The 26,179-nt window shown below is 30.6% G+C and overlaps 1 protein-coding gene across 7 annotated transcripts in view; it reads right to left on the minus strand.

The window, feature by feature from the left end:
* LOC106458278 (kinesin light chain-like) overlaps positions 1-26,179 on the minus strand; it is a 93,047-nt gene that overhangs the window by 64,799 nt on the left and 2,069 nt on the right. The window contains exons 1-4 of one of the 7 annotated variants that reach the window (XM_022384437.1): positions 21,031-21,048; positions 15,974-16,076; positions 4,540-4,783; positions 3,025-3,249 (exon numbers count right to left, since the gene is read on the minus strand). In XM_022384437.1, coding sequence (XP_022240145.1) covers positions 3,025-3,249; positions 4,540-4,758 — 444 coding nt within the window. In that variant the 5' untranslated portion in view covers positions 4,759-4,783; positions 15,974-16,076; positions 21,031-21,048. Of the gene's footprint in view, positions 1-3,024; positions 3,250-4,539; positions 4,784-6,506; positions 7,113-9,646; positions 9,731-11,014; positions 11,141-15,973; positions 16,077-21,030; positions 21,049-26,179 lie in introns of those variants that run through there. The other 6 variants (XM_022384440.1, XM_022384436.1, XM_022384439.1 and 3 more) reach the window with 6 other exon arrangements.

Here is a 26,179-nt window from a genome sequence, read left to right on the forward strand (position 1 = left end):
ATTTGGTTCAAAAGAAAGAAATGGTGCCGAGTCCATTAAAATGGCTGAAAAAGCCACTAGGGGGTCATTCTGAGCTTCCAATTGGTTATTTATGTCATATATGCCTACTCAAACATGTAATTTTTAAATAACAATCATAAACTAATTTTTTTTTAGAATGGTGAAAATTGGTAAATATTTACCAGTTTCAAAGTAATATTCATCAGAGTATCTCAAAATATCACACACAACAATTTTTTCACACCCATCACAGACTTAAACATCAACACAGATACATGTATACTACACATTGAACAAATCCAAAACTGACAAAGTATCACTACATTATGAAAACAAGATGTAATTTTTACAGTTCATAAATCCTATGGAAAATCCTGTACATATTTTATAAAAAGTGTTTTATAAGTATTTTTTGTATTTATATATGTAAAAGTATGAGATTTGTTTTTATTAGCTTATCATGAACTATTTACAAAGCAACAAATAAACATAAGTGTGTTCTTTGGCTGAGAGAGAAAATGCAGCAACAGATGTACATGAGCTTAAGACTTAAGAATTCAACAAAAAATCATAACATCTATTACTTGTTTTGGCCTAATCACATGGCTTAATGTAACATAAAGCAATATCATTCCAACAGTAGAAAACTTTCATGTTAATAAATGAATGTTCTAGTGTATATATATGTTAATAAATGAATGTTCTACTGTATACATTGAACTAGATCAACTGTATCCATTAATCATTTCATTCACATTTCAATATTTATTAATAGTAAATATATCAGTTATCAACCCTAATTCCTGAAAAAAATAAACATATCTGGTGTACCATAAAAGTATGTTGTTTAACCCATAAATACTAAATATTACTACACACTGTAGAATTTTATGACTTAGTACAATGCGGAAAAATCACAATTACTTTTACTTAAATGTATATATTTCTTTTTATTTGTAAAAAGAAAAAAAAATTGTAGCTTGTTACTTTTTGACTAAAAATCTTCAAACTTCAGTAAATTAAATCATTGTGCTAAACTGAAACAAATTAATTACTCATGGTTTAGATATATGAATTATAGCATACATGAAACACTGAATTATTAGTGGTATGCTAGTATTTAAGTGGAAAGCACAAAAGCTTTAATGTTTCTTTATTGGAATTTCAAGGTAAATAATGAAAACAGTGTGAACCTGTAGAATTGTAGTTTAAAGTAAGTATTTTGAATCAGCTTGTGTTGTTTCCACTGTACATTTTTGAATCTCAATAAAAACTTAAATCAGTGAAGTATGAAATTTTATTTTTTTAAAACTGTTTATCTGATTATTATAACATATCATAAACCATGATGGTGGTTCACAATAAGAATCTCAAGGAATTGTACAAAACTCAAATAGAACATTTGGGCAAAAAGTACCTTCGACAGTAAGAATTCAGTTCAAACAACACTTTAAAACGTTTAGCATTGACAGCTAAGGCTGTATACATATAAAAATGAACACAAAAACATGTTAGACTTACGAGGAAAAGAAAATTCATTCAAAATGGTCCATTTGTAATTCTTCTTATCATTATTATCATAACGGCTTGGTATATTGCATCCAAAACTTTTGTAGAATACTGAATAAGATATTGCATAGGTCGTAGGGGTATTGAAAAGTCTATTTGTTTCTTCTATATTTTACATAAGCTAAAAAACATCATAATTCTAGTGTAAATGATGTTATAATTACCCCTTGAAGTTAGCTTTCTTAGAAACATCTTGTGTTCCTTTACAAAGCTTAAGTACAGGGTGAAACAGGAATTACCAGCCAATAATAGATGGACATTAGATGACTAACATGTAAATTCTCAATGCTTTGTACACTACACAATCAATGTCTTTAGGGAGTCAATCCCTAAATTATGTATGAAGTGAAAACTGTACCAGCTAGCTACTAGCTATGTCTATTATCATTACAATGTACAAAGTTAGCTACCATATCAAGTAATCCTTTGCTCATAACTGATCATAAAAAAGCCAGCAAAAAAAAAAGATAAATAAAAAATTTTGAATTTAAAAACTTGTAAATAAGGATCATAAAAAAAGTAAGGAAACAAGGCTGGAGATACAAATCACTATTTTGTCTTCACCAAATGTAATTCTAGGTAACAGCATGAAAACAAAATAGGGGTTTGTAATTTGAGTAAATAATGTCTACTGTATTTCCAGTCTTGTTTACTTAATTTTATTACAATCCCTATTTGCAAGTTTTTAAATTCCCAATTTTTTATTTATCTTATTACTGATTGTATTTTAGCACATAATTTTGGCTTCTTGGAATGCATAATATTCATTTTTCTAGTTGAAAATTCTGCAAGGTATTATTGTGTAAAAAATATGAAAACTCAAGTTGTCTTGGTAAACTTTCTACAGTTAAGAAAGCACTTTTTTAAAGAAACATAACTAGCTTTCTGTCCAATGAAGTGCCAAGCAGCTAACCCTTGTACAATAAGTATTATGTATTACCATTAGAAGGAGGAACTACTCTTTTCAAAGTTTTTATGTCAACCAGAATTCAAATGTAACTAAAGAAATTACAAGTATATGGTAATCCTAATTCAATAACCAGTGTTAGAGGTTAAAGTTTACACTTCCTAAACTGCTTATAAAGACATGATATGACCTAGACTTACGTCCTAGTTTAGTATGAGTTTTAATGATGAAAACATTTATTATTATATACTTGCTTCAAGTCATTGACAACTAATCAAGAACAAGTCTATGCAGCAATGCCTCAATATATTGTAGCACATGTACTTAGTGTAAAAATATTTTGGCTTTTATCACCAATAAATAACTCTTGACCTAAAAAAATAAGGTTAATCAAATCTAGTTGAATGTAGGTTTGTAAAACCTGTAGATTGTTTCTTGATTAAATTATCTAAAACCTATGAAACAGTAACAAAAAATTACTTAATGTATAAATGCTAAACAGTTATCATAATTATATAACTCTTGATAATTTATAATTTTATACTTACAGACTCATTAGTCTCATATTCTTTAAGGGAATTCATGAATTCAAGATGTTTTTTCTCTTCATCCATTTGAGCAACCAATTGCTCTGATGCCTGAAGTTTCTGCTGAGTACTTGCTAATTCATCACGTAGCCATGCATTTTCTTGGCAAAGTCTTCTTACTTGAGCTCGGAGCTTTTGTTTTTCTGCTTCAACCATCTGCAAGTGGCTGGCCAAGGCCATCATAACCTGTGAAACAATAAGTCCGAGTAGTATGCACGCTGCTTTTAGCACCTTTTTTTTGACCATGTAACTAAAAACATTAATATGAATAAAGTTCAAAGATTTAAATATAACACTTCCCTGGCATGTAAATGGTATAATATTTCCTAATATGTTTTGAAATTGAAATTCTAAATATAAACATTATTGTGGGATAATGCATTCACACAGTTATGCAGCATAGCAAAGTTTTTTTTAGAAAAATACTTGTCACAGTAAATAACTGAATGGAAAAAAAAAAGTTCCAGAACTGATAGATAAGGTGTTCTAATAACTAACTCTTATCCATCTAACACAGTTTCATGCCACTTTGAATTTGTTAGACATCAAAACAACAAAATAGTTGCAAATTATTGACAAAAAAGAACCTTTTGTCATCCTTATGATATGTTAACAGTTTCTGGCAGTCATAAAAGCCTTATACAGTGATAAAGCTTAAACCAACCCAGATACCTAAAATATTTAAGAGACATCATACAGATGTTCTTAGAGTTTTTGAGCCAATGTTCAAAATATACTACATTTAGATCATCTGCATTTCAGTCACCATATTAATTAACTATTACATCCCACAAAATGAAAACAAATGTTTCTTAAAGCATGTCTCATAAAAATTATATTACAATTTTAAACAGTGCTCTACTCCAGACTGTTGCTTTCTAACAGCATTTCAACCTCACTAAACATTGGTTAGGTAGTGTAATACAAAATTTGCTATTTTTGTCAAACAGATAAAGATTTTGATATGAGTGGACAACTAAGAGTATACTGCACAGAGCTGTAGGCAATTGTAGGCAATTTTTAACAAAATTTTTTGAATGTCCATTTTTGTTGTTATGGGTGGTCAACTGAGAGTATACTGCACAGAGCTGTAGGCAATCTTTAACAACATTTTTTTAATGTCCATTTTTTGTTGTTGTCATGGATGGTTTTAATCTCTTGACAAATAAAGATTGGTCAAGCAACAAACTGAGAATATAGTTTTCATAGTTCATGAAAATCCTAAGTTCAAGTAACACACACACAAACTAGTAGTTAAGACTTTTCTATCACCAATACCAGCTGATAAATACGTCCTCTAAAAATTTTGCAAAATTACTGTACCTACTCTGTCCTGAACATACCACTAAACACTTTATGAATACTGATAAAGTATTGTACAACAGTGCACATAAAGCAATTGACAGCAGAGTGTATTCCCTTGCCTAAAATACTTAAAGCATTATACAAATGTATATAAACAAAACCCATTTTTACCTGAGCTTCCCCTAAGCCAAGATCTATAGACTCCAAGTGTTTCTTTATTATACTAGCCTTCTCTTCCATGAGGTTGCTATCACCTTTCTCTTGCTGAACAGCCTTGAGTGAAGACATGAGCCCATTATAGATAGAGTTGTGCTCATTTTTTAGAGCTTCCAATCCTTGAAGAACAGTTTTTGTATTTGTTATAATTTCTTCTTGAGTCATTGCTGTCATCTTGCCAATAGATTCTATCTTTCTCCTAGATATAAAATAAATAAGGTACGATATTTTATCTAAACCTCTAATTCAGCTTACTCTGATGGTACAACAGATGGTAACAGCAGAGACTTAAGCTTAATGTGTGATAGTTGTAGTAAACATACTTAGGCATGCAATTACACTGACATAATTATGATCCTAATCAGTTTAGCTTTATCTAATTTTCACAGATACTGTAATTTGATTTCATTAAGTCCTAATTTAAAAAACTTCCTTAATATATATTTAAGTTGTTATAAAAGCAAAGCTTTTGCACTGATTTATTGCTTTTTTAATGTCTACTCAGAAAAACATTACACTAATGACAATGAGGGTATTTTACAATTTAATAATTGCTGCTCAAATAATGTTATCAATGTGCAGCTTATAAAAATTTTTCAAATAATTATCTCTATAATACAGTCCCAATAATATACTGAAATATATACAAACTTAACAAATTCTTATGGAGTTACAAATATTATCAAATGTTTTGCATATGATAGAATAAACCTAACTTTTCTGGACATAATTTGAAGAAATATTCATGATAATGTTACACTATTACACAAAACAAAACTATATGCATTTTTGTTTAAAAAGCTGTTTTCATTCCTGTATATGTTAAATAAAAAAGCTACATTCAAGAGCTTTTCCAACCTTTATCCTTTAACAGTCCCCCCTTAGATATCATTTCTAATAACTAATTATTGAGATTGAGAATGTTTACTTTATATAATGTGATTTGGTACAAAGAAAATTTGTCAATTAGGTATAATAATTTATAACAATATTCTTCCAAAAGAAGATTGAATTACAAATACAAGTTATACCATTAAGGTAAAAGATGAAGCTTTAAACTGTAAAATTCCTTGTGTTGGAAGTAAAATACATTGTTGTTTTCACTATAATACAATAAAATCACAATTATAACAGATCCATAACTTATCTCACAGAAGCCATATCTATCACCCATGTTAGTACTCTTGATTATTAGAAATACAGTTTTTGAATAAACTCCATGGATGAAATTTAAGCCTAATAATAAGAAGATTAACGTGATGACTTCACAATAATTTCTTACATGTATTTTAGTAAAAAATAAATAATCAAAGCATAAATTTGACAATTCAAATGACTGGAAATACCAGTATAACACCATTTACAACACAAAATAGTTATATGTACTTAAAAAGGATATATGTTTTTAAAAGTATTTTCAACTTCTACATTTCAATTCTATAACATACTCTTTCTGGAAAATGAGTCATCTACATTTTTCTACTTTAATGCTAAATTTCTATAACATGTTTTGATACTAAGATGCATAATTTGTTGTATATAATTAGAAATTGTAATATCTGTTTTTCAGCAAAAACAAAAATACTGATCAGTTTTTATACCCATTTGCATAACATTTTGATATTAAAAAAAATATTAGACCCCATAAAAAAGATAATCACACATTAGGTTATTAAAATAAAACTTTTATAATATGGTCTACAATTTGTTACCCATTAATTATTTTCATGGTTTATCATTCTAAAATGGCTTTCAACTGCCCTATATAATTGAAACAAGGCAGCGATGCAATAACTTGACAATCTTTCTTTTTGGAAAACTCTCCTTTTCTTACTCTTTCTAATCAATATAACAAATGTATAAACCTTAAAAGTTCAGAGTAATTTGAATCATTCATAAAACCTTGGCATCCCAGTACTTACAGACGATAAGCTTTGATGGTTTCTGACATGATATAAGGGAAAACGAACTTTGCAAAACCTATTATTAAAGTTAAACGATAGGCTTAGACGCAACAAAGTCTAGTCGTTGTGCAAGCATAAAAATCTTTAAAGGGAATGGCTGTAACTTTCCTTATAAAACGTTCATACGCAAAAGTAACAAGTTATTCTGAGATGAGACGATCTAGTTGTTTCTCCCTCAGTCACCAGTGCTCCGCAGGTAAGTTGATCTAAAACTTGTGAGTAAACTGGGAAAACCAGACACATAAGTGATGGAAGGTTTTACAAACCACCAAGAGCGCTCTTTCGACAGCTTAGTCTGGTCGCATTGCAGGAGGTTGTCTGACGCCGGAACGTCTACCGACCCACCGTCAGAGCGCCAGTCTTGTTGCTAGGGTCCACTCCCTTAGCAACCAACGTCAATTTTTACTTTTACTTGTTTTCTTCTTAAAGTTCGAAATTGTTCAATTATGCCAAAACGAAACAATACCGTTTGTATACAGTTATTGAAAAATTCAAGAAGCTTAATGAAGTATTTATGTTTCGACAAACAATTCTCTCGGTCTCTCGGACCGGATGACAAAATTGTTTCTCAGCAAATCACCTGATAGTGGTTATACTGCGCATGCGGTAAGTAGGTAAAATCACTGGACATGCCTATCTCTGAACAGTACACGGCAGAGGTACGTGCAAATATTGATTTCCAAACAAAATCCATGAGCACCAACAACACTTGCTGTAACTTTGCAGTTAGAAGGGCCACTGAAATAATATTCTCGTTGTTTTCAAATTTTCATTTATATAATATACGTACCTTTAAAATATGCATATAATTTAAACAGTTTATTTCCGTTCTACTCAAGAAGAATCAGAGTTTAGCCTTAAAAACTGTGTAACAGCTGTTGTATAAGTGGGCAAACTATGACCAGGAACCTTGAACATATTCAGCTAGAAACCAGACTGGTAACATTCAAATCTGTGTAAAAGGGGCGAGTTTCGCCTACACCTTCGCTGCAAGGTACCAGAAGCCATATTTTCAATTTATGTAAAAATGTATTCAAACCTTTACAGAAAATCAACACCTTACTGCCTAACCCGAATAAATCACAACTGAAGGAACAAAAACAAGACATATATAATATCCCATGTGAATATGGAAAGAAATACATAAGACAAACGTCACGTCCTTTAGAAATAAAACGCAAAGAACACCGAGGTCACATGCGCAGAGGTGATTTCCAATTATCCGCCTTAACATATCGTCAATATGAAACACGTCACAAAATACTTTGGGATGAAATTATTCTCCTACACCAACCCAAAACTAAAATAAAGAGACTGTTTAGAAACTATAAAAATCATCAAAGCAAACGTGATAATGGCCCTAGTAACATCAGCCGTATTTGGCAAGGTCTATTCATCGTTCATACACTTGACCTACCTATATCCTGTCACCTACTGACACAATTTCCGTCACATTTAATCCTTGTGTCTTTTGTTATTATAACGATATACAAGCCGTGTATTGATTAGTACTGATCATACCCGAATAAGACAGATCAATGTTCTGTCGAAATGTAGTATGTTCCATCATCAATAAAATTTTTCCTTATGCTTATAAATCGCTGTTTGCCAATTTGTTAAGATAACAGTCTTGCTATAAACACAGTACGAGCCCATTGACTGTGCATAAAGAAATACCTTGCAGAAAATATATATATCAGTTTTCGTACATCAATATACATGTAGAAGAGGCTGTTTGCATTCGATCACCTCGTCGTAAGATATGCAGGCTTATCTCCTAGCGAATGATAAGCAAATGGTAAACTTAATATACACATTAAATACTATTTCAATAAGTAACCGCCGATGTCATATGGTCTGGGTATAGGAACAGGTGATGGTTTTTTATTTATCAAACAAGTCTTGAAAGATCAACTTGGAAAATAGTTTATGATAAATATTTATGTCAAGCACTTGTGTAATTTTTTCTTTGATTTTTTCATTTGAACAAGCAACCGGAAATGTTGTGTGTGTTTGAAACTGCTTGAGATTAGTACACAGCTGAGATTTGAGAAATTAAAAAATTGCAACGAACTACAACTAGATTAATATCTATCAACTCAGGATAACATATACAACTTGTACAAAACTGTAAGACTTATCAAGAACTTTATGTTGCTTGGGTCTAACTAAGACTTACTAGTAAGGAATTACTTGTATATATTTTGTAGTGTACTATAACATTTGAACAATTTCCAGAATTTCATGTACACCCTGTGCAATACGAATGGTTGCCAGTGTCGAATTTGCATATTCTGCAGTTGGTGCTGAATTAAGAAAGTGAAGTAAATATGCTTACAGAAAAAAAAAAAACAGTAATAGGATGGATTTCTGGCTATCTTAGAAACGTAGAAAAGACAGGACGATAATCTGAAACCAAAATACTTTTAATTTGGGAGCAGAATTAATAAATTCAAAACTGCGTATTTTCTAACACAATGAAAATAAAATCTACCAGTTATGGAAGGTTTTTCGCAAATAACATTAAAATACTGACAGCAATTTAATGGACCTAACTCACAGATATACAGTAACCATCTAAAAATAATTATTGAGAAACCTTATGACTGGAGATAGTGCTGTTAATTTAGAGAGGAGATACTGCTGCAAATAAGAAACATAATAGCTTATCTACAGACCACGTACTTTAAAAAAAAATAATTTAGACGTTGTTATGTGGTATTAAAACAGAAATTACTGCTTTTCTGCTATCAGATTATGTATGATAATATAATGGATGTTATGTTTAACATGTAAGCCCTATCGTTATGTTGCTCCTGCAGCAGGAAGTCAGTATAAAAAGGAAGTAATAAGTAATACTATAAATAAAAATGTTAGCACTGATTACCAAGTTGGTACATTACCAGTTACAAGACGTACTTAATACTGTACATGAGCCTCAATACTTTTTCTCTCTCTAATATCCATTCATATTGAAAACACATCCACGATCAGTGGCGTATTAGGAGGGAGATGCCATTTTTTGCCAAATTTTTGTATTTTTTACTTGATAAACTGAATTACCGGTGATTGTATTTAATTGGCATTATATAACTTACTTCAGTAGGAGATAAAATGCATCCAGATACATAAAGTAGTGTTTTTTCTTATAGTTAATAGGTCAGGAAGTCATCCTGCCCTCTTCCCTCCCGTGTGAAGAAGTCTGCGTACGCTACTGTGTGAAAAAAAAATGTATATATAGATGCACAAACACATTCCATACATATGAGAATGAAAAACAACATAAATTAATGGCATCTGTATATAGGGTTTATGACAATAAAGTAAATAGCCTGCCAATCTTCGACTACGTATAGATACATAAATAGTTTTCTAAACATTCTACATCCGGATTATCAGAGGTGTGGTAACACATATTAAAGTCGTTCTAAAATGTTCCTGCCCCCCGGTTTTAGTATTCTTTTCGCTAACGAATGCCTAATCGTACGATTTTTACAACGAAGAATTAACATTTTGGTTATGACGTTTTAAATATGCTAGAGAACTCTCCCAGTGCGCATAGTGCATGCGCAATCGAGCAACTACAGATGTCGAGAAACAATTCTCAATACAGTTACATTTTTCTTTCTGTGTGGATCCAAGCAGCTTGGTCATACGTTTCTCTGCTGTGACTCACAGTCATTACTTCGTGTCATGACGTCAGTGGCATTAACCAAACCGACTGCATGCTTCCAGGGGGGGGGGGGTACTTTTGCTTCTGCGTCAAGCAATAAACAGTTTACGAAACCTCCCTTCTGCATCAAGAGTTGTTAATTCATCAATACCTAATTTTTATTATCTATTGTGATAAAATTCCAGACTAAGAAGAGGATTATTGTATAACTATATAAGCTGTGGTTCAACAATCTTGTACAGTTTGTGTACCAAAAATATATGTCCTTCTAAAGTCCAATTTATTGAGAAGTCAATATTTAATTAACTGTTCCCAACACAGACTTTTATTTCTTGTGAAAGTAACGAAGTGGAGAGAAACTGTCGACTTTTCTCCTTCAGATCACGTGGAGTTTAAGTAGCTTTCGTTGTAACCACTTTTTGTTTTCATAATGTTTATAAACTACCCTTGATAGCGAGCTAATAAAACTATTATCTTTCTGTTTCTGATAAATTTCAAACAGAGCATTAAACATTAAATTGCTAATGTTTCAAATTGAAAGCTAATTCAAATCACATGGGAAAATATAGATACTTATTTTGTACAAGAAAAAACTCACTAAAATTATGGAAGTAAGCCATTAAAATAATAAACCAAAAAACAATTAAATTAGTTATTTGTTGCGTCTACCGGACATTCCCGTGACTTGAAGTAGTTTATAAGTGTTCCATTGTTTTGTTTTCACCTTTATATGTTATAAATTATACCACAGAGAAGCAAAATTTTTCAAAGAAATAACTCAAACTTAACTTACGTGTTACGTCCAAATAACAAACTAACGTATCAGAAGATCTGCAGCAACAAATTACAAAATCAAGCTTTTAAGATTATAAAACTATCACTTTCTAAATGAAAGAGACAAGGAAGGTGCACATGTATATTCAACTATGGAAAGTAACGTCTAGAAGCACCCGGGGTAACCTTCGTCTTCAACCAACCTTTTATCTGCAAAGTAAGCCGTACCGTTTAATGATCGATAGAAAACAGCTGTGATCAGAAACTAAAACCAGATTGTTGTAGAATAAGTTAACCTTACACATAGTTAGATAACTGCTTTGTAGCAATTACGTACTGCAGCTATTGTTCAACTTCTATAATAATAATAAACACGTAACGTATATTATTTCTACTCAATCCAAACGTGTAACAAACACGTGAGCTCAATAAAATGAGTCAGGTTTTAGTTCAATGAGGTATATACGAAAATACAAAAACAAACCAGTTAACTGGTAGACATTACACGTATAATGATGGCTAAGAAGACATACACATGTACATAAGTAACCACACAAACTGATAAACGGAAATTGTAATGATAAACACAAACTCAATACATGCGCGAAAAGTTTCGGACTGACAAATGCAAGCGTATTATTTATACAGTTGCTTCCTATTGAAGAAACATCATATCGTTATAGTTTGTAATCTCTTTGAGTTACAACATTCTAGTTCTTAATTCCACTGTAATTTTATTAACTAAACATTACAAGGTTATGGTAACCTAATACTTTTGAATAACCGTACAACAGAGCCTAACTGTTTACAATTTTTACAGCTAGGTAGGTATGACTTTGTACATTTATAACAATTTTACTCTTTGTTTGTACACATTGATGTTTAATATATACAAAAATGAGTATTTAATTAATTTAGCATGATTTAATTTCTCAATCAAACACTACAAATCTCACATCGTGAAAAAGACCTTTGTCCGACGACACCGGATTGCATATTGGTTTTCCATTCAGAATCACCTTATCTGTCTTTTGTTTTGTCAAACGTTTTAATGCAACGAGTATACTACACAACGTCATTGTCATCACGTGACGACTGGCTTCGATTTCAACTTTAGTTTTTATTTTATTGTCCAAAGTATTTCACACAAACAACACTTATTCAGTGTGTAATTTCCTAAAAAAACTTAACATTACACTAAATACAATTTTTATAGGCTTTCTCGACTTATTTAGGTCTAAAATACGCATTCACAGTTCGTTCAAAACCATATGCTCATCGCTTTGTGAACATGCATTCAGACGTTTCTGTATAATCAGCTAAGTTTGCCTTCATTACAACTTTACATTTACTTTAATTTGCAATGATTTAGCTTTGGTTCGTTTCACAGACTGCTGTAAACACCTTTTAGCTACTTTTTTTCTTTACTATGAATTTTATTCTTCGTTTTTATTAGTTTCTTTGCTTTAACTCCTAAAACAGTGTCATACACTGAACGCTCATAACTGTTTCGCACTCTGTACACAATTATAAATATTACTTTATTGTTTACTTCATTAAATAAAGTTACGTACGTGGAGTTTTATTAAATAAAGTTACGTCTATGTGAGTTTGTTTGTGTAACCGCAAAAAGTTTTTGAAATAGACCAGGATTTATCGATCTAACATAAGGCTTGCAAGGAAGCCTAGCTTAAATGGCATGCGTGAAAATGATAGAATAAGGAAAGTTCAAGCAAAGGGCATGAAAACTACCGGAAATATTTTGCGGTCACGGCTAATATTAATTAATACAGCAGTGGTGACTAAGTCTGTACTCTAAACATGCAAGTAACCCTGAATGATGTACTGATTTAAAAGATGTTTAGTTCTGGATATCCGATTGCTTTAGACCAAAATTAAAGTGTAGGATATTCTACTTTTTTATACCAGAGTTAGCTGACCAAATATAGCTAATTCATAGTTTTTGATCAGAATTAGATTATTTGTCTATCTGTCATGGGTTCCAACTTAAATATGCACTGTGTTAGTACTTGTAGTTATGATATACTACTTGACATGAGTATTATATGTATACAAGATTAATTCTAATCTCAGTAGTATTTATGGTATACAACTCGACATAAACATACCTAACCATGTAAATCAGTAGTATTACCACTTTGTTATTATTTTTAATTTTTGAAGAATAATTAGATACAAACCATGCAACAGATGCAACTGTTTAAAACACCCACCATTGACAAATGTATTTTGTGCATACTGTTACTGTCTTGTAAAAAAATACTTGAACTACTTTGGTAAATAACTAGATGACATCAGTATTATGTAATCAACAGTGAACAGTTGAGAGAAAATGAATGCCCTCAATGCTGCTAGGATGAGTTACCACAAAGAATGGGAAGGAATGTCCTTATGAAGTTAAGCCTTTTTTAACATGAAAATTAGCAAAAGCTCAAGCAATAGCGGTAGGTTTACTAATGTACCACAGTCAGGGAATTATGTTACTGAAAATAAACAGTCAACCTGAATGTGTTCTCTGTGCCTGATAAAATACATTTAGAATATACTTGTCACAAACTGGCTCAGCATTGCTAAATAATACTGCCTTATCAACAAAATTAACCAAGCTTCAGCAATGGAAGGTTTGTTGAATTTATTAAAACAGACAAAATACTTAGGCATTATTATCAAGTGTACTATTAGTCACAGACACTAAATGCAAACATTTTAAAACCACACCTAGAATTTTAAACCAGCTGGAACCAATATGCCTGATTAACTGGTTTGTATCATCTATTAGTACATGTAGGATTAGGCTAAAGTATTTAGAGATCAGTTATGCTTATAATCTGATTTAAACCCTATTCTTGGTGACAAACCTAACCTACTAACATTCCAAGAAATAATGTCTGGAGAAAATATGTAAGTACCATGTGTCATTCACAGCAAAATAGTTTTTAAAATGCGTCAACAAATATTTCATATGCATGACAACAGTAATTTCCTAAATTTGAATAATTATTTGTTTTTGTCTAAGTACATTATAATCAATAGCTATTTACAAATTGATGTCATAAAACTTGTACAAATTATATATAGAAAATGTCTTATTTTAAAATTTTATTTAACTTCATCCACTATGTTTGGAATATATCTTTATATACTGAATCTCAAATGAAAACATTAAAGTGAGAATTCAATAATAAATTTTTCAATTAATGTATTGGGTAACATGAGCATTAGTGAAGAAAAATAGTCATTGTTTCTATATATAAATATGCCCAAATACAAAAAAGAAAAATTTCACCCAGTTTTCTTTTTAATAAAAAAATTAATAAACATCCCTCACTGTGAAATTGGCTTTTCTTAACACAATTATTATTTTACACTTGAATTAATTTTAAAAAAGCTGGTATCTTATACTATCACCAGCATCTTTGCCATTGCAGATAATTGTTTAACCTTATTTTTATCTGCATTTGACACGCTTGAGATCCCCCCTCAAGATGGTTACAGGATTTTATTTGTGAAGCTTGAAAAGGCTAAAGAAACTAATATGATATTTAATAAACGTTTTCCTGATAACTGAAACAACAATCTCATTATAAATACAGATTTACATAAAATATAAACTTGCTTGTGTTTTAAATATTCTGTGTACTACTAAACATAAAAACGTGGTAGTTTCAACTGGAGAAGAACACAACTAGATGAATACATAATTTTTTGTACATAAAGAAATTAGATGATGCTTTTAGTTGCTGATGATATCCTGAAGCAACTTAAACCAAGAAAAAGAAAAAAGTGTTACCAATCTTTCCAATAAAATCTAATGACAGATAATTTGTGCAGACAGATCCACATTTGTATATTTTGTTCTTTTTCTTTCTATAGCACATTAATATGTACTGTTTTTCTTTTGATCTTTTCTAACTAATTCAATACATTTTGTGTGAGAAAATTAAGTAGTAGATGTAAAAAAAATAAAACACTTGCATTCATTACATGTTGTGAAAGATGTATATAGATATGTAATGTATTCTGTCAACAAAGATACATGCTTGAACAAAAAAAAGTAGGTATTTTTTAATTTTCTAAAATTTAAAGTTGTTTCAAATAGTAGACATGTAAAGTAATGTAAAATAAAGTTTAGATCTACTACTATGTAATAACAACAAATTTTAATATCCATAATTGTGGATCTTTACTTTATTTTAGGTTTAAAACTTGATAACGAGAAACCTACTTTTAAGAAAATAAAAGTTTTGAGAAGTCTTGACTGGTTAATGAAAAAAAACTTTATTATAACTGTACAGTTGTAATAGTTTTTTTCATTAACCAGTCAAGCATATCAAAACTTATTATTTTAGGTTTGTTTAACATTTATTAGGATATTATATTTGTCAATGTTAATTCTATGTGTATTTTATACATCCAATACTTTCAAAAGATCATTCTTGGCTGAAACACTGATGTCACACATGTGGCTAACTCAAAGGAATAACAATATAATGTAAAATGATTGTCAAATCAACTGCATGTACATATGATTAGGGTAAATAAAACAAAAAACAAAACAGCTGTGATCAGAAACTAAAACCAGATTGTTCTAGTTAATAAGTTAACGTTACGCTTAGTTCCATAGTTGCTTTGTGGCAATTATGCACTGCAGCTATACATTTATAGCACTGTATACAACTTTACTGGAAAGACTTTTACAAGAATAAATCAAGAAAAATATTCTATCACATTAGAAACATAAACTGTGTTAGGCTTAATTTAAATTCACTAATGCAATCAAGTGTTTTTTGTAATTTGATCATATGCAAATGTCTTTCTATCTACTCTATGTATAAACATCCTTTTCTCTTTATTTTACACATAAGAGATCTTAGGGTAGCTGTTTATAAAGCAACTTTTTGTTGTGCATAATATTATTTATGCTAGTTTGTACAAAAAATCAAACCTGTTTACTTGCCTTTTTTGAAGAAGTTTATATTCAGCAACAAATCTTTTACATTACAGCCTCTAGAGTACTGTGCCAAAGAAAGAGTTGTTCTTGTTTAGTAAGTCTTTCTTCACTAAAAAAACAAACGTTTACTTGTAAATATTTACATTCAAAACATGAGATATTTCGTAACTAACATAAAATAATTTTATATGAGAATGGTTGATTAAATAAAACTATTTTAGAGAATTAGTTTGGAAAAATTTTAAAAGTTTGAGCATGTTAAAAATTAATAAGCAACATATTTAACCATGAAACTACATGCAGATCACCTGATGAGTTCCAACATTAAGCAAAATGTTTTACTAACAGTAGCTTAAAACAGAGCTGATCTGAAATGCTATTAGTACAATCTTCAATCTGTATTAGGCTATTTAAAAGTAGTTGTAAAAATGTTTAGTGTAGTCTTATTCTAATGTTTCACTTCAATTTCTATCTAAAAAGGTTTCATCCTTTGCTATCTAGATTTGACAATATTGTATGTAACACAGAATATGAAAACCATAAACATGTAAAAATGTATTACTTTAGTACTGTTTCATCAATTCTTCTACTGCCTCAGTGTCACTTTTGTCAGCAAGCTTATAATATTCTTGATCTGGAGCACATCAAAAATAATATATGATTAATCAAACTAATTAGAAGTGTCTACAAAGCCAGAATGTGCAGTACAACAGTTCATCCTTATAGAGAGAGTCCAACACAGTGATGATGATGATGATGGAGGGGGACAAGTAAAGGATAAAATAAGTTTTTGTTTTGAATTATACATAAAAAAATTGTCACACACACACACACACATATTGTCATTGAAAAAACAGAAATATAAAATTCTGCATGTATGGATACAATATAAACTTATTTTTTGGTATCCATGTCTTGATTGGACATAACAGAAGAAGTTCTTACACTTCACACAATACAATCACTCACAATCTAAGTTATTTTTTTTCTCTGTGATTTTTCTTACATATCTATCTAAACCACAGCTGAGGTTTGGGAAGACCAGCCATAGAATAGCTAGAACTGTGAACGTGCCATCTGAATTGAAGTGAATGGGTAACCTGCATACACGAGTTTGTCTTGTGTGTTTCCACTGTACACACAATTATGCAATTGATAATAACTTATACTTTCAAAATATACATTTTTGAAAACCCTAACATGACCTCTGCTGAAATTTATGTTTGCAGTGGATATAACAGAACAGTGGTTCCCAACCTTTTTCCAAGTGAGGACTGGTTTGTTCAGATCCCCATATTTTATGGACTGCTTTGTGCAATATTAATTTTTAAAGTAATTTTATATTACAACGTACTTCAGTAGCTATATTTTAAAATCTTATAATCTTGTGGACAGACTGAAATTTACCTGTAGCCCAGCGGCTGGAAACCACTAGAGAACAATATGCAGGAATAGGAATAGTTTTAAACAGAGATGAAAAAGAAGTTAATCAAAGCTGAAGATATAAAAAAAAGTTTTATAAATAAGTTGTATCATTATGCTTCTCAAATCACACGGTGAACTTTGTAGAACTGACAAAGGATGAGTAGCATAAATGGACAGCTCTGATCAAAAGTGACTTTTAGTATTTTTCTTTCAATACCTAAAAATACAAAATATGAAAGAAAAAAACTTAGAATTAATGGAAACAATAAAAGCATAAATGATCAATTGTTAATTTCACAAAGCCTAAAAATTAAGCTCATTGCAGTCTTTAGATCCATGACAGCTAGCAAGATGATTCTGGGGATGAATGGGTTCTGGTACGAGTTCAGGTTGAGATCTTCTAACTTGTTCTCTCTTGAAGAGAAAATGGTCTAACTAAAGTATTCAAAGGAACTGGTAAGACTGAATTTCAAAAGCAGTGGGGCAAAAGGTTGTGAATGTAAGATATGGCAAAGTCACAAAGTTAAGGCAGTTCTATTTCTCCAAAACAATGGTATATATATGTGGAACAAACTCCAATCTAGAGTGATAGAGGCTGCAACTTTATAGGAGTTTAAGTAAAAAGTTAATGAATATTTGGGGAATTAGGGCCAGATTTGATGACTAGTTTTTTTGTTTGTTGAGGGAAGTTGGGAGTCAGGACATCCTTAACTGGCCAGGCCAAAAGGCCTTTTAATGCTCTACAATTTATAAGAATTATAATAACAGACTACTATACTGAAGAAGTAATGTTCAGTTTAGCATCAGCATGTACAAAAATGAAAACAGACTATTACTAATCAGTCTACAAATTTAATCCATATATCATGGAAAGAAAGGTTGTACTTAAAAAGTCTAACAATGAAAAATAAAACTGGAATCTTTACATGTAATAACTTGTAAGTCATCAGTCACAATGTAGCAACACCAGGAGAAAGCTAATACAAGTCTATTTAAGAAAGTTTCAGCACATACTAATAGAAGTTTCATATTAAAATAAAAAAATATTCCAAATCAAACATCATAAATCTAGTTTAGAAGATACAAAAGCATATTCTCCTTATGACTATTTTCTGTATGAGAAGTTTTAAATGATTCTAGAAGGAGCTACAAGACTTTCATACATGGAATACACAAAATGGTTTAGGCTTGGAAATCTCTTCTTTTGACATTTGATCCTACATTTTAAAAGTGGTAAGACTTCTGCAAAAGTGAGTCACTAAGTACTATATCATATAGCAGGTGCAAGTATGCCTAACACAAGTTAAACCTATTTCATGCTTCCTGATGCTGTGAAGCATTTATATGGCTTATCCAACTAAGTCTTTCTAAAGCTGTAAATGATATTCACTTCCAACTTTATTTACTTATGCAACAAATATTTTATGAGTTCAGTTTATAAATAAATACTGTCATCAATGTTTTAGAGCACAATATATATTATGCATTATAACACAGTAAATTATTTTTGTTTACTATAAGCCACAGTAAAATACTAATCCAAATATAGTAAATATGTAAGTATCAAAATCAATTATAAGAATCTCTTAACCAGATCATAAGGGAATTTAACACAAGTTCCTAGCATCTAAGCCATTAATTTTGTGTGAAGTATACAATGGTTGCTTTAGTTGTTTCTAAAATCTGCTTAATGTGAAATGAAAAAGCATTTTGACTTCAGAGTTGTAATACATAAATAACTGAATGACAGTTTAAATTATTCTGTGAATATTTTCAACATGTAGTACTTTGATAGTTTATTTTTGATACCTGACAGGCCCAAAGATACTCCACATTTTTGATTGTTATAAACCGACTTACCACCATAGTAGGACCCCCATGTAATATTACATTGGAGGACTTTTTCTCACAATAAAATCTTTGTAGGCTATGCTTTTCTCATTTTAATTTTGATGTTTCGTTTGCTAGAGGGAATTTTAGGATGATGTACGATGTCTAGAAGTTTTATGAATTTCCAGATCTTTCATGATGTCTTGAATTTTGGGGAAAAATAGTATTTTAATAAAAGCACAAGTGAGTTAATGACTGTTAGGCAGTTAGTCAATTCAGTGCTATCCAAATTTGTTGAGTTTGTGTTACAGTTACAAGAGGCAAATTAACAAATGTTTGTTAAGTTTTAATTATGAGTTAGGCCTATCATCTAATGCAGCCTTTGGAACTTATACTTTATGGTTGAAGAAATAAATAGCTTGGTTGTTGTTAGTTTGTAAAAACATGTAAGTTATAAAACTTTCAATCATAGAAATAAAACACCTTCCTTTTCATTAAGTAGATTGGACTTTGCATTATTTTTACTAAATAACAAAGAACCTACCCAATGACAAAAACCATTACAAAACTTATATCAAGAGTGGGATTGTTTTGGTAAAAATGAAATATAATGTAGACTAAACTTCAAGATGGACAACACATGCTAGAAGCGAGATCGAAACTCTGTTGGAGATAATGATATAGTGGAAAGGATAATTAAAAGCAGACCAAGAAGAAAGAGACAGGAAACTTCTAGATAAAAAAAGACATTATTAAATCATGCTAAAACTCCCTCTAGCAAACAAAACATCTAAATTAAGATATTAAAAATACAGCCTACAACAATGGTAAATACAATGCTGAAGTTTTTACCTCAAAGATGCTCAATCCGATTGCAAATTTGGTGACAATGTTGGACAAGGACAATGGATTCACCATCATACTCCTTGAATTGATCTCAAATAATATGTACACAATGGAGTGTTCAATTACCTTATTGGAGGAGCCGTTCCTCATCAGAGTGAAAATACAGCATTGTGTGGTGAATATGATCAGCCTATTGCCTATTTTTAGATACATTGGATGTTATTTGCCTTTTCAAAATAATCAGACTCAACCTCTACCATCTAAACGGCTTCTCATTACTAAAACAGTTACAGGACATTCATGGAATCAGCACAAGCATAAACAAGTATCTCATGTGGCCTTGATATAAGTTCCAGAAAATTCATTAGACAACATGACATGTTCTAGTCATTCATTGCCCACATTTTATGTTCTAGAAGAAACTATAGCTTCCTGTTTGCATCTGAAATAAGCAACTTTTCTGACCAGTTGTTAAATGTCATAGGAAAGTCCTTGTAATGTGATAATATTGTAGATAATTAAATATTGACAACTGCTGAAGAAATCAGTTGATTGGAGCCTATAAAATATGCTGTATATTTTACCTTACAAGTATGTACAATTGTTTTTTGTTTTTTCAGTCTGTCATAAGTCTTATCAGCAGATATATTCCCCTCTTATTGTCCTCAATCTCTATACAGTGTATGATCACTGCAAACATGATTGACTGTAGAAATGACATGGAAGTAGATTTATCCTGTATAGTAAAACTTTTAAGCCTGGAAAAAATAATTACGGAAAAGCTTTTGCTATCTCATTTAGGCCTGATGATTTATATGAATGACTTTGTAAAAGCATGTGTTACAATTATAAATAAAAGTTGCTACTATATGGCATTACAAGTATTGTGTTGTGAGTCACTGTACCTTGACATATACATGCGATTTCATCTTTTGTTTTATTTATAGATAAGTTTTCTTCACCTGTTTTTAAACTTTCTTGAAAAGTATTCCATTTATCTGCTCCAAAATCATCGTATGTGTGTAAAATTAATCTGAAATAATGAGGAAATCAATAGTTGCAAGGGTAACTCAAAATTCTTAAAGTAATACCTATATAATCTCACTGACTTTGTTCTAAAATATTAGGAAAATAAAGTGCAACATTATAATATTCCTATATACATCCATTTTGTAAATATTTCATTGGTCCAAAGCACTTTAGACATGAATGGGTTAATACAGTAATAGATACCTCAATACAATAAGAAATAACCAAGAATTTAATGCCATCAGCAAACTTTTACTAATGTACAAATTATATCCCCATTAAAATCATTAATGTAAATTTATAACCAATAGTCCATGCACTAATCCCTGAGGTTTGAATTGCCACATCTTACATAGTTTAAAGAACCATTCTATTTCAGAAAAGAATGGAACTGGATTTACATAACTTAATTGATTAATCAACATAACTGATTACTTGTGAGCAGCATTTAAGTCAATTAGGGTCACGTAATCTAATTGATTAAATTGATTAGTACTATTCTCAATTATCCCAACAATTGATTAATCAAAATTATGATTAAATCATCTGTCATGAAAATAATCAACTAATCAAATTAAGGCTTATGATTATTTCAGTTATCCAAATAATATAAATACTGCTATTTTGTTTCTTTGTTTTGAGCACAAAGCTACATAATGGGCTCTCGATACCTTTTGTATTTTTTGTATTTCAAAAAATAAATAATACCGTTCTTGGAGTTTAGTAACTATCAGAATTTTTACTAGAAACTAATGTTTAATAAAACTAGTGTGCCCTAGACAAATATAAACAAAGTATGTTCCATTTAGAGATTGGCAGTAGTTATATTTACTAATCAATTAAATGATGGCCCCCATTAATAAATTACATTCAGTTAATTGATAAGTACAGTATTTCTCAACCCATGGTATGTACAAGCCTCCCAAAAAAAAGTTAGCTGCAGGTGCTGCTAGCCAATTTCCTTCCCTCTAGTCAGCAGTTCAAAAAGAGAAAGTTTGCAGTGGATGCTGCCAGCCAGTTGTCGTATCTCAGGTCAGTAGCTCAAAATTAGTGACAGTGGCACATAACCTCAGTAGCTTTGCCATAACAAAGACAGTGTGCAATCACAGAGCCCCTTTTTCACACAAATCACCAAAGCTGAACAAATTTCAGGTGGCCATCCTAGCAGGCTGAGACACTTCACATTTTGACAAGTAACATGGATCCAGTTTGACTGGACTCCCATTAATAACAATATTTTGCCTTCTTTCATCCAACCACCTTACAATCCAATTATTAGCCTTTCCCAAACTGATATTGGTGTGATTTTCTTAATTAATCTTCTCTGTGGCCCCTTATCAAAACCTTTTTTAAAATCCAAGTACACAAAGTACACACACACTTTCCATCAACCAGATAATATATAACAACCTCAAAAAAGTTAATACATTATTAATAAGACAAGATTTCCCTTTTAGTGAAACTATATAGCTTTCTTTTATAGTATATTTCACCAAATGGTTATGCTTTTATCAGGTTCTCTAAAATTTTTAAACTACAGGAATAAGACTAACTAGCCTATAATTTGCAGGATAACTTTCACCAACTTCCTTTGAAAATAGAAATAACATTTGCAACTTTCCAATGCTCACTATTCATTGATCTACCAAAAATGTTAATTGGACCAATGAAGTTTTGTATGTGGGTTAAGAAATATTTAGTTGTGCACTTAGAGTGAAAAAGGTTGAAAGGACTCTTTAACAATGAGTAGAATTAAAAAATTAAAATTAATTAACACAGTAGAATTAAAGAGGGTTTGAAATCATGTATTCAGGGTTGTTATGAATTTAGAGATTTTGCTACAAGTTGTATATGTGTGTGGTGGAATGAAAAAGTTGAAAATCCAAATATTTATATAAAATCTCAAATTCCAACTTATTTTTTGACAAAAAATTTGCCTGATGTTGTTATAAATTTGTGAAATGGTTTGTTTAATGATGTGATGCTACATGTAGTTTAAAATATTCTATAACTGTTAGATATGTTTATGGATATCAAGAGGCACATTTTACTGCATTTTGGTTTAATGCTTTGACTTGTTTTGTAAGTAAGACGTGAAACCAAAGGATCAAATGATTTGCTTTTTCTTATGTCCCTACGTCATAGTTTCAAGATAAACTCCCTGAATAAAGAATGACCTACCTTTGTGATTGTATGTAAAATTGGCGACTGTAAACTGAAATAAATTTCAATATTTATAATACAGGAATAAGTTAAAACAGATCAATTTATAACAAAATTAGCACAGTGTCTGATGAAGTGATGGTGAACAAGTTTGGAACTGATATTTATGTTAACTTAATTCAGTCTTCCATCGAAAAATAGTTATATTTTACACAATTTATAAGTCTGTTTAATTCTAAATTACATAAGAAGCTCAGCATATAAAACAATAGACAGTTTAGTTTAGCAAAAGATAGTTTTTAAACCTAAGCCATAACATAATTATAGTAGTCCAATGTCAGTCATGAGATCAAAACTAATTGGTAATTATATTAAAAAAAAACTACAGCAACAAACACTTGAAAAAATTGAAAACAGAAAACAAAGAATAATTTGGTCCTTCAAAGCTTTCCATACACACATCAACTCTTGATAAAAATTAAAAACTTAAACCCACCCTTCATTTTTAAGGAAATAACCAATTCCCCTTTCAAACTCTGGTAAGGTGTCAGCCTCCAATACTGCCAAAGGTAACTGTTTCAATAACCAAATCACCCTCTTAAAAAACAAACTTAACTGAGTCTGAAGCTAAGCTTGACTTTTCCAAATCTTTAACTTTAACTCTTCTACATTCTTCAGAACACAGCACAAAGAAAATGAGGTAATTTTGCTAATGATCACTCAGATAATCTTATAAGCTTCAATAAGACTCTCTTTCGTTTCTCTTAAAAAAAACAAGTTAAGACAGCTTAAACCATCTCCACGAGATAGCCCTTTCATCCCAAATCATCCAAGTAGCCCTCCTCTTAGCCCTGTCCTATAAGTCAATATCCTTTCTTAGATAAGGTGACTAAAACTATACATATTTCACATGAGATCTAACTACTGATTTCTATATAATTATCTCTTTTAATGGCAGTACTTTTTATGAAAATATCATCTGAATTTATGGGTTAAAAATCTTTAAGAATTTTAAAAACCTCAATTACATCCCCTGACTTCTTTCCAGTGTTCATTTTTGTCCATAATGTATGTTATCTTATCCTGAAATCATCCTTGCATCTCTTAACCTTCTCCAACTACTCAACGTACTTTCTGAAGGTGAGTAAAGTTGAAGAATATTCCAAATGACGTCAAAGCAGCACCTCAAACTGTGAACTGATGATCAACTTAAACTTGTACTTAATATTTCTATATTCTATATAATTTAAAAATGTATATGACAGAACACTGAGGAGAAAAAATCTGTGATACATGTAAGCAGCCAATGTTATTCATGATTAAATTATTTTTCTACCTGGGTAAAATCTAATGTTAACAAGCAAAAAAAATTTCTTAAGAACTTTGTCACTGTTGAAAAATTTGACTTGTACTTACATTCATCTATTCATAACTTTTATGAAGCTTATGATGCCCATAATTTAAAAAAAAAAAGAAATGAAACAAAAGTAGACTAAATATTGATTATAAAATTTTAACTTGCACTAGATTTAATTTATATGTATTGGGAACTTGCTTTACTAATAATTAATACCTGTTAATTAAAACTTTTGCATTTAATCTTACTGAAAAAAAAAAGGAGGAGATGTAAGTTAAATTTTCAAACTCACCAGAGACTAAATGACTACATAGAGTATTTTTGGATAAAGGCAGTTACCTCAAAAATGAACCCTTTTCTTGAAAACTTCAATTGTTATAAAAATGTTAATTATTTTTAGGAAAAATATGATTTTTAATTAGCTAATGAAATGGTTTGTGCTGGTTACTTTAATACTATTATTAATTTTATAATGTAAATTTATGGATGATAAAACTTTCATTTACCCATGTTTGTTTTCAATGAGAGTATGTAGATGATTATTATGAGATTGTTAGTGATGTAACTAAGATAGTATTGAGTACTAGTAACAAGTTATATTACAACAGCCTATTCTTTTCCAGTTTTAGGACTGTTAAGATATACGTGGAACCTATCAGGTACTTACTATATAATAAAATGCTGAAGTTAAAAAAATAAGCTAAATCTCAAAGTTTGCAAGTTCTTTTTTAAAATTTTATACAATTTAAATATATATTCAATTCAATTTCTTGGTCATTCATCCCAACAAGGATCTTCTGTTCCTCAAAAGTTATGTCTAAAGTGTGACAATATTATGGCATAAAAAGTCTTCAAAATAGTGCATTTGAATATTTTTTTCCTCTCAGTATTATATACATGCATGAGTTTATTGTATCCTGTCAAATAAATTGATTTGAATATCTCCCCTTTAACACTTCTTATAGAAATGAAAACAGTCAAAAAGCACTCATTTCGGTACAGGTCTTTTTTTGCACTCAATAAAATGACAATGAATGGTGGCATCCAGCAGAAAAAGTCTTCACAGCTATTTAGCTAACCTATGCACTCTATTGTGCTCAATGCAGCCATTGCATTGAAACCCAATATTTGGGCCAACACTGTATTGTAGTGAACCTTCTGTGCTTAAAAACAAATGCAATGCAATTTTCCTTATTGAAATAATGAATGGAAGGACAAAAGATGGTTGTAAATGGCCCACTAAACAATTATATTGCATATATGATCTGATGCAATGGATTGGGTTGACTGCACATTTTGTATTTGTTCCTCACTATTTTTGGGAAAATTACCACTGAATTGTTTCAACAGGCATCTGCTAATAATTACACAAGCCTGTGATGGTTTTATTGTCTTGATATTTTTATATGTTTTACAGTAATTCCTGTACACTGAATCCGAACATATCTATTTTTCTCCAACATGTACAGATTTTTCACAAAACATCATAACACATACATAAAAGACCACAACACACAGTTTTGAGACTAAAAGACATAGATTTCACAAACATATCAGGATGA

This window comes from Limulus polyphemus, unplaced genomic scaffold, assembly GCF_000517525.1.
Source record: "Limulus polyphemus unplaced genomic scaffold, Limulus_polyphemus-2.1.2 Scaffold438, whole genome shotgun sequence".
Taxonomy (NCBI): domain Eukaryota; kingdom Metazoa; phylum Arthropoda; class Merostomata; order Xiphosura; family Limulidae; genus Limulus; species Limulus polyphemus.